We start from the raw sequence: 11,105 nt of genomic DNA, 5'->3' as shown, positions 1-11,105 counted from the left end.
AGGGTAACCTCAGTGATGCTTGCGGAACTCGACTTCGTCTCGGTTCCTGACCGCATCACTGTCGTGGCAATAATCACGTTAAACAACACCCTCTCGTGTAATATTGCTTAACTGACACACATAGGTTCTATGTTCCCCAGGTTCTATGTTACCCAGGTTCTATGTTCCCCTATATGATTCTTGATGACTATTTCAATGTATTTGATGTATTACCATCATACCATGTGTTCTCCTGCTTACTGTAAATCGCTCTGGATTAAGAGTGTTTGCTAAATGCCTAAATTGTGAAGTGTGTGTGGGTGGCGGGTGCACAGCTAGTGCACCCACACACACACACACACACACACACACACAATAGCATGTGTGCAAACTGTGCAATCGGCCACACAAAGTTTATCCGAGTCTGTGTGACTGCAGGGCAAAGGTCAAGATGTTCTAGACATGGGGTCGACCACATCCTCAAACCCCACTCAGCCAATCAGCGCCCCCACATGGCCCTATACAAAACAAAAAGGCCTGTTTTGACTTTTGAGCCACTTATTGCGGCTTCTCCCCACTGTGCACTCCTCAACCCATTTTGGGCGAGAACCCCTTTTGGTGTTAAGCATCATGTTATGCTTTAGCTATTGAAAAATAGCAGATCTACAAGCTCATAGCGCGCCACCGAGTGGCGCGCTATGAGCTTGTAGGTCTGCTATTTTTGAAAAATCGAAGAACGACTGACATAGAAACATGGCTTTTTCAGAAAACTGTCAGGATGTAGGAAGACATGTTTAGAATCTGATCTCAGGTCAGAATGGGTTAAGGTACAGACACTTCCCCAAACGCTCCCTCCCTGAGTGCACGCCAAACGGTCCCTGAGTGCACGCCATACGCCACGGATGACAGAATGCAGCCACGCAGCCACGCAGCAACAAGCCGTCAGAGATCCCTCTGATGTTGAATGAATGCGGCGGTCGGCCTCAAAGTACACATTTCCACCGCGGCGACTGGCGAGGCCTTGTGCTTTCAAGTGACTGAACCATAGTGTGTCTGTGTGTGTGTGCGTGTGTGAGACTCGGAATCGGTGTTGCCAGATTCTGCGAGAGAAACGAGTGACTAGTTCTATTATGAACACAACAAGCCCAGAAGAAGAAACTAGGCCGCACGCACGCGCACACGCACGCACGCACGCACGCACGCACGCACGCACGCACGCACGCACGCACGCACGCACGCACGCACGCACGCACGCACGCACGCACACACACACACACACACACACACACACACACACACACACACACACACACACACACACACACACACACACACACACACACACACACACACACACACACACACACACACACACACACACACACACACACACACACACACACACACACACGGCTGCTCTCTGACTGCGCATCAGGGCGGGGAGGAATGTCAGCCACGACAAGCAGTATGTGGTGTAAAGTACATTTACTTAAGTACTGTTACTTATAAGCATACAATTCCTGTACTTTACTTTCCAATTTCCGATACTTTTACTTCTAATACATTTCGGAGGCAAATGTTGTAGTGCTTTTACTCCACTACAATTATTTTGAAAACTTTAGTTACTTTGTATAGATTTTGATTATTATGACAAAACATGCATTTAAACCACTTCAGCCCTATAGATTTCGGGCCATTTGAAAATAGCCGATCTACAAGCTCACAATGTGTCGCATGGCGATGCATTGTGAGCTTGTAGATCGGCTACTTTCAAAATAGTTTTTTTTTCTCCACATTTTGAAAACATTAAATGAGACATTCCACATTAACGACTGCTTTCTACTTTTGGCATTTAAAGTAATTTTTTTATACCAATACTTTTGTACTTTTACTCAAGTAAATGTTGAATTTCCGTACTACTAACAAAGTACTTCTACAGTGCAGTATTGGTACATATTTGAGTACGTTTTCCCAGAACAGCGCTGTCTGTCTGCGCTGTCTGTCTGCCTCTGCTGTCTGTCTGTCTGCCTCTGCTGTCTGTCTGTCTGCCTCTGCTGTCTGTCTGTCTGCCTCTGCTGTCTGTCTGTCTGCCTCTGCTGTCTGTCTGTCTGCCTCTGCTGTCTGTCTGCCTCTGTCCTCCAGCCCAACAGATGGGGCAGATTCACAGCTGAGCACGCCGACGACACAAGATCTATAGATCTATAGATCTATAGGCCATGTGTCTATAGATCTATAGATCTATAGATCTATAGATCTATAGGCCATGTGTCTATAGATCTATAGATCTATAGACACATGGCCTATAGATCTATAGATCTATAGGCCATGTGTCTATAGATCTATAGATCTATAGACACATGGCCTATAGATCTGAGCTGTAGGAACCACGTGGCTTTGGGAATGTCGAGCAAACACGTCTATGTGCACGTTGTGTGTGTGTGTGTCACCGTCTACGTGCACGTTGTGTGTGTGTGTGTGTGTGTGTCACCATCGCATGGCGTTCATAAGGGAAGCGAGCTGTCGGTGACGATAGCCAAGAATCTGTGTCGATTTTGACAGCAAATTTAGTTTTTTTGTTTTAGTCATATTATAGTCTTTTGAATAGTTTTCACTTATACTTTTAGTCCCATTTGTGTCACCTGGAATGTTTTAGTGCTCGTCTAATTTTAGTCGACTAAAAATCTACAGTTGATTTATTTTGACAAATATGTATTTTGGGCGGGGCCTTGATGCAGTCGTAATGACTGTTTTACACACTTGCTGAAAACGGGCCGATCTACAAGCTTTTAGATCTGCTATTTTCAGCTAGTGTAAAATCACTTGTCTTGCCGCACTCACACACACGTGCACACGCACACAACGGGCGGCGCAACTATTCAGGATAGCTCATGGGGTGGTCACAAAGACAGGGCTAACTTAGGAGTGTGGGAAGAGGGGGTGGGGGGGGGGGGGTCAATGACATGTGGACTGCCAGTCTAAACAGCACGTTGGAGCTGGGACAGCCATGCTGCATTGGGCCAAGTCTATAGAAGCCTGGCTGGGTTTTTAAAACCCCCGCTCCCCCCATGAGTCAGCCAAAAGCCCTAGACCCAGAGAACCCCGTTCTGATCCCCTCACCGTTGCCATGGCAATGGGAACCGATTGGAGACACATCTGGTAGCCATTTCAGCCCCTCTGCGAGAAGAGGAAGAAAGAAATTTATGAGTGAGGAGGGGGAAAAAAAAAGACAAATATTTTCTGCAACGCAAAGCAGAAAGAAAGTGGAGAGAGTGTAGAGTTACACTTGAAAGAAGCCGGGGCTGAAAATATTAATTTTGCCGTCGTGTGGCTCTGCATGGAGTCGACAACTGACCGAGAAGCCCCTCGTTTAAGTCGTGGATAATAGATTAGACTTCTTTACGTCGTGTTGTGTCGACTCGTGTTCTCGTAAAAGGTGACGGCGTGAACTTTTATTTGGGGAGATATGTTTGATGAAAGGTCACTGTAGGCACAGTGAAATCCACCAACGAGAGTTGAATCACTATCAGTGGAAAATATGTGACCAGATTTGACCGAGAGCCTGCCATCGCGCAAATTCCAGCTTTTCACCAGAGGAGAACAACTTTTTAAATTTTTTATGAGGTTTTGGCACAGGCAGACTCTTCACATACTAGAGCATGCCTGAAATAAATGTCAGAGCTGAAATCGACATGTAAATATGAAATAAATGCTTAAACATGTAGCTAGGTGTAATCCACAGATGTGAACCTTTCAAGCCTGTTTTCTCAACTCACTGTTTTCTGCAAGACATTACTCTATAAGCCATATCTCCAAAACTGTTGGGCCAAACTGAACAACCAATATGTCCATTTGAGGCTATGATTCCCTGCTTTAATATGACATGAAAAAAATAAAATTCAAAAAAATCCAATGGCAGTCCCTCAGTCAAATTTTGAACCCTAGCTTCCCCTACTGTATATTCTGGGCATGTCAAAATAGGCAAACATTTGGCGAAAACAGCTGCCATAACAGCAGATCTATACATGCGGAATGGCAATCTACAAGCTCACAGTGCATTGCAACGCAAATTGCATATCTGCGGTATTACATGGGATTTATTTTCTCATCTATACAGCGTTGCGTTCTCTGCCATTCTCTTCCTTCTAGCTGGATATTTTTAGTTTACTGTTAGTCTTTCAGACGTAACTCGTCTGACACGAAATGTTCAGTTGTTTCAGTGTTGAGTTCCTAAAATGCAGCGCATGTTGCCTGGCAGACTCGTCGTACTGCGGGACAAGCCAACGGCGATCGGAAAAGGCTGTTTACGTCTTCCCATGTCTTGTCGACGCGTTGTCTAGCGAGGGACGCTCGTCTAATTGCAGTCCTTCCTTACACGTTAAATGCTGTTTCTCAGCCCTTGGTGGAAACAGCAAGCGACTATGAAATGACATTTACTGGAAAACGGAGCTTGGCGCTCGTCCTGGGCCAAAAAAAACGAGGCCCGAGAAAAACTGAGGTCAGTGCCGGAAACCAGAGGAGGGAAAATAGCGTGGAGATCACATGTGTGTGTGACATCCAGTCTCTGCTCTGTGATTTAAGACTGTCATTATAATAGCCCCCGAAAAGCTCCTTCGCGCAACGCGGCACCGGGGCTAAAACAGGCCCTTCCTTAACGTGCTGGTTAAAAAGGCTGACCGCAACTTCTTTGCAGCCTGACCTCCCAAATAGATGCTCTCAGTCAGAGGCCGGTAATTGTTGCTGTAACTAGGTCAACAGAGCCGCTCCGCTGAAGAGCCGAGTCGAGTTCAGCCTTTGATGCTTCTGCGCCTCAATTTATGCTCCTTTCGTGCAGCGACTGGTGTCGCCATGCCGAGAATAGGTGATTCACAAGCTCACCGACACCGCGCGTCACGTCCGCACCGCGTTTATATGAGCTTGTAAATCGACCATTTTCAGCATGTGACACTTTATGACGCAGTAAGCAAGTGTTTCTTAAATGGTGATACGTGTTACTCAAGGGGTCATGGAGGTGCCTACTACTACTAGAACTACTAGTACTAGTACTACTACTAGAACTACTAGTACTAGTACTACTACTAGTACTAGTAGGAGGAGGATTTTACTTATGCAACTATTCCCCTACCATGTCCTCATTTTTTAATGTTATATTCTTTTAAAGGTCTGTTATCATCCATTCGTAGCATCATAATGATAGCTATAGATTTCTCTTGCCGTTTTCTATCAACATTTAGTGGGAGCGTATATGTTCCCCACTTAGAATAAACCTAAACCAGAAACCTAACCTAGTAATTTTTGCAATTCTAGTAAGACTAAAAGTAGTTTAGCAACTTAGTCGTAGTGTTACTTTTAGTAGCAAATTCTGATTTAAGCTCAGTCTTGAACAATCCATTGAACTTTAGGCCTGCCTAGGCTACTTAAACTATCTAATTAACACTGGCATAAAAACATAATTGCTCAGACTCTTCAACAAAGATGGCAAAAACCAACATTCTTGTTCTGTACTTATACATACAATTGTATAGTACAAAACACTGAAGTCCTTAACCAGAAACCTATAACGCTAACCCTAAACCCTAAGGGGAACATAGAACCTGGAGAACATAGAACCTGGGGAACATAGAACCTGGGGAACATAGAACCTGGGGAACATAGAACCTGGAGAACATAGAACCTGGAGAACATAGAACCTGGAGAACATAGAACATGGGGAACATAGAACCTGGGGAACATAGAACATGGGGAACATAGAACCTGGAGAACATGGAACCTGGGGAACATAGAACATGGGGAACATGGAACCTGGGGAACATAGAACCTGGGGAACATAGAACCTGGGGAACATAGAACCTGGAGAACATGGAACCTGGGGAACATAGAACCTGGAGAACATAGAACCTGGAGAACATAGAACCTGGGGAACATAGAACCTGGGGAACATAGAACCTGGGGAGCATATAACATGGGGAACATAGAACCTGGAGAACATAGAACCTGGGGAACATAGAACCTGGGGAACATAGAACCTGCATATTATGAAACTATGCGTATATACTATAAATGGTAAATGGTGCATTTATATGGCAGAAACCATGCAAGGCACCAACCAGCACATCAGGAGCAATTAGGGGTTCAGAGTCTTGCTCAAGGACACTTCGACACTAACTCTGGGGAGCCCACAGGGTTCAACTGGCAACCTTACGGTTACCATCAGGCACTCTACCCCTGACTCTACGCCTTATTTTCACACACACACACACACACACACACACACACACACACACACACACACACACACACACACACACACACACACACACACACACACACACACACACACACACACACACACACACACACACACACAGCAGAGCATGGCGACAACAAAGCGGACTCCAAACGAAAGCCCCTTATGGTTCCAATTAATGCATTAATTAAGGCCTATATCCGTCCATTCTCAAAAATACATACAGTACTGTACACAGACTGTACATCATTCATAATCATAATACATCACTCACACACACACACACACACACACACACCCCCCCCCTCCCCCGGTATACACTTTACTCCTGCAGGCTATAGAACCCCCTCCTCTTCTCCCCTCCGTAAAAGCAGTGGGACAAATATGCAGCGCGTGATGCATTAACTGGGAGCTCCTCGGGCCAACAACAGTGTTCCCTCTGTTCTGTTCTGTTCTGTTCCCTCCTCAAATGAAAGGAGCTCTTGCACTGCTGCTGAACAGGTCTCCTGGCTGCCCCCCCCCCCAATCCCCCCTCCCCGGGCTTTCTTTGAAGATCCATGCCGCCCGTGATCGAACCACCGTGGCAAACGCTTTGCTCCACATTCAGGACACCCCCCCCCCCATTCAACAGTCCACAGTCAGGAGGACAACCCCCCCCCCCCCCCACACACACACACACCCCCCCCCCCCCCCCCCCCCCCCACACCCCCGGCAGTCGTCAATGCAGTGTTCATTTCATCGACTAATACCATGACAAAAGAAAATATTCATCAACTACCTTTTTTTAACTGACAAAAACTAAATGGAAACTAAGCTAGTATGGTGACTAAAACGACTAAATTCAATGAAGTGACAATTTCGTCAACAAATAAAAACTATAGTATAGAAGCACAATATTTGGATCTGAGATGTCGTGGTGTATAAAGTACTGGAAATTAAAGTAAAAAAATACCTAAAAAGAAAACAGTTTGAATGTACTTCATCAGTCTGGCAGCCAGACAGCCCTGCACGGTCACAGGAAAGGGTCAGATATCAATCAGCAGGAAAGAATGAATGGGTCTGAAATGGAGCGGGGCAGATTCATGGCACAGAGCTGTACAGTATGCTGTAGCTTTGTAGCTTTGTAGATCTACGAGCTTTGTAGATCTGCTATTTTTCAATAGCTAAAGCATGACTGTAATGCTTAAACACCAAAAGGGGTTCCCGCCCAGAATGGGTTAAACCCTAGTTGACCAGAGAGTGCCCTAAGGGCCTCTGGCTATAAATAGCCGATCTAAAAGCTTGTGCGAGCTTTTTGGTAAAATGTTCGCCGCCCAGAATAGGGACATTGTAGGGGTGCGTTCAGTGTCGGATGTGCACACCGAACGCACCCCTAGAATGTGTCTATGAACGGGTGGATGTGGATATACCATGTCCCTTTTTCCAATTGCACTGTCGATGCTTGGAGATCTGCTTTGCAGGTCGGGTTTAATATAGATTATTATGGTCTCGAAAGCAGACTCTGTAGCAACTAAACGACTCACCCTAGTATGAGCTGCCACAGTTTACAATCACAGAAAAATAACTAATACATGAGGACTGACTTTACATTTGTTGGATTCAATATAGCTACATGTATCGCTTTTTTTATTTCAAATAAGTACATGAGAAAACACTGATTTAACCATACACAATCAGACATCAATGTCGCTAACAAACAAACAAACACAAACAAACAAAATAAACAAACAGACCACAAGAGGCAAAAATATACCGTACAGTTTGCTAATGGTTTTTTTGCAGCATTTCAAGGCCCTTTTCTTTACAAAAATGCACTGCAAGACTGTAGAGACGGAGGCGGGGCCCAGTCAAACACACAAAAAAGATATGTTTTTTTTTTCTTGTTTTTTTTGTTTGTTCTTTTCTCGCATAAAAAATAGCCACTTTGTCATCATCATCACACAATGGTATGGTTTCAGTTACATACTTCTTTCTTTCCCTCAGTGGTATCAGTTAGACGAACTGCATAATCCTTTACTGTACGCGTTAGCTTTTCCTACGGGAGGAAATGATAACAAATGGAGAGAGAGAGAGAGAGAGAGAGAGAGAGAGAGAGAGAGAGAGAGAGAGAGAGAGAGAGAGAGAGAGAGAGAGAGAGAGATGAGAGAGAGAGAGAGAGAGAGAGAGAGAGAGAGAGAGAGAGAGAGAGAGAGAGAGCGAGAGCGAGAGCGAGAGCGAGAGAGAGCGAGAGAGAGAGAGAGAGAGAGAGAGAGAGAGAGAGAGAGAGAGAGAGAGAGAGAGAGAGAGGTGCAGGTTTCCTGTGCAGCTTTAAGTTTGAATGCCATATAATTACACTCTGCGTCATGCAGTTAAGTGTCGCACAAACAATAACATCAACAGAGAACATTATTACACAGCCAATGTGTAAACTTTACAGGAGGGGGCGGGGAGGGGTGGGGGGGTGGGAGGGGGGTCGTCATAATTCAGAACTAAAAAAGAAAAGAGCAAATACCACATGAAAGCCAGTTCATCATGACACCGTTTGAGTGAAACGTTGGAAACAATACAGAGATTCATAATAATATAAGCACAGCTTACAAAACATGGTAATGATAAAAACATATAGACACGAACATTCACAAGTAGAAAAATGTTGGAGCAAGTAAAAAAAACAATAATAACCAAAACAAAGAATCGACTGCAATGTACCTTGATGGAAAAAAACACAAACAAAACATACAAGGCATTTAATGTAAAGCTATTGTGTAAATGTAGGTCGTTATTCCTCAGTACTTCCAATCTTGTGTTCCCGTGTATATGTCCACGACCTTTGTGAGTACTTTGGGATTTATTGACTCCACCATACCGTAATATTACCATATCATCCATCCGCTCATAGCTCATGTTCTCCGTATGCTTTATTTAATACAACTATCCACCCGTTATCAGAATCAACTAATCAAGACCGTCTTCCTTTGACATAATGTACAGTATATATATAGGGCAATATATTAAAGCGAATACTGTAGGTCAAGTTAGGTATCTTCATCACATACCTATTTGGTTTTACTGATTCAAAGCTCAATATTAAGAGTTCAAGTTGGTAAAAGTACATCGAGAGGAGGACGGTTTGTGGGTCGAGGTCTGGCAGGAAGACTGCGTTGTTACGTCGGTGTAGCTTGTCACGTAAACCGTTGTTATGTCAGTGTAACTGTAGCTTGTCACGTAAACCATGTTATGTCGGTGTAACTGCAGCGAGTCACGTAAACCGTTGTTATGTCGGTGTAACTGTAGCTTGTCACGTAAACCGTTGTTATGTCGGTGTAACTGCAGCGAGTCACGTAAACCGTTGTTATGTCGGTGTAACTGTAGCTTGTCACGTAAACCGTTGTTATGTCGGTGTGACTGCAGCTTGTCACGTAAAAACCGTTCCGGATATTAAGCACCAGCCCAAAATGCACAGGCTTATACAATAAACGATGGGAAAACTGATCCACAGGTGAGGCAGATATGAACCGTCCAGGTATTGGTACCATTTAGTGGTATACTATAGATTCATACCCGTCATAAAGTGACACTAAAAAACATCGAGCTTTGTCAACGTGAAGCTAGTATCTCGTTGTGGGACTATAGCGTAAGTTTTTAGGTTTCAGGTGAAGTCAGACAAAGGACCTGTTGGTCTACTGCCAGTAGGACAACAGGTCCTACTGCTACATAAGAAAAGGTGTGTTAGGGGGAAAGGTGTAGAAAAATAAGCATATTCTGGTGATTTGGTACCAATAGAAGCCAGGGGGGTTTTGGGGTATATGCACATGTACTTTATGGTCTTCAATAAATCATAGTCTGAATCTGATCATGAAAAAAGCAGGATTTAAAATGTATGAAAACTGCAAAGAAGTCTTGATGTTAAAAAGAAGACAAGAAAGAGAGCAACTGGAGTGGACTTTTAAGCGTGAAATAGGGTAAGTCTGAAGCTTATAGCTTTTAAGATTCATGAGTTGTGACTGTGTGGCTTTATTGCTCCGGCAGGAAAGAAGATGAGAACATTCTGCTTCCGTAATTGGCTTTTTGGATCGTTTGATCTCCGACCGGGTCTTAATACATGAAATTGTAGAAAACAGTACACTTTTAGAAATAAACATAATTCAATTCATTGGCAAATAACTGCCTTGATGACTAAAACAAGGACCTTTGCATAAATCTACTTTAGGACTGTACTACCGTTTGGACTCTGTGTCGGAGTCCATAGCAACAAGGAGGAAAATATTATCTAGACGTCCTCAAAGGACATGTTTTTACAGTCAATTTTAGTACCTTGGTGGAGACCATACATAAACAAGCACATATTCCTAGTTATCAATCATTTGCATAAAACTTTATAACGATGCTTATTCAACAGAGATAAATATAGTGGTGGGCATATTGTGGAGAAACAGAGATGAACGTTTAGTTTGTGCCACTGTTAAAACTGTCAGGTTGAGGTTCTCACAGTTGCATATTTGACCACAGGCTGCAGGATACTGGATAAGATTGATTGTTATACAAAAAAGAGAATTTATGAAAAGTAATACTAGCATAGTAGCATAGAGGTCATTATGATACAACTCACCGATAAAACTGAAGTCGCAGTTCAAAAGTATTTGTCACTTTCTTTACTGGTCCACGAGCCATAGTACGCTCTCAGGAAGAAGACAAGAAGACATAGTTCCTTTGTCGAAAAAACAAAAACTCCCACTCCTATCCACCCTCCAAAAAGTCACTGTAGTCCTCGGAATCCATTTGAAACCCAGGCTATTCCGTCTTCAAAGATGTCCTATTTCACTATCTGCGGTGGCATAATGGCTGTCTTTGGCGTATGGCTGTCTTTTGACGTATCCAAAGTCCCCTCTTTGCCTTTCTTCTG

The 11,105-nt window shown here is 43.8% G+C and overlaps 1 protein-coding gene across 1 annotated transcript in view; it reads right to left on the bottom strand.

Annotated features, from left to right (window-relative positions):
- Nucleotides 1-8,859: 8,859 nt before the first annotated feature.
- The window catches only part of scarf2 (scavenger receptor class F, member 2), a 62,826-nt gene continuing 60,580 nt past the window's right edge, over nucleotides 8,860-11,105 (bottom strand). Inside the window, 1 exon segment of the mRNA XM_083784357.1 lies at nucleotides 8,860-11,104. Coding sequence (XP_083640483.1) covers nucleotides 11,016-11,104 — 89 coding nt within the window. The 3' untranslated portion in view covers nucleotides 8,860-11,015.

This window comes from Protomyctophum parallelum (genome assembly GCF_964188405.1).
Source record: "Protomyctophum parallelum genome assembly, chromosome: 15".
Taxonomy (NCBI): domain Eukaryota; kingdom Metazoa; phylum Chordata; class Actinopteri; order Myctophiformes; family Myctophidae; genus Protomyctophum; species Protomyctophum parallelum.
Note: the sequence above shows the minus strand (reverse complement) of the source record. Positions and strands in the feature narration are given on the sequence as shown.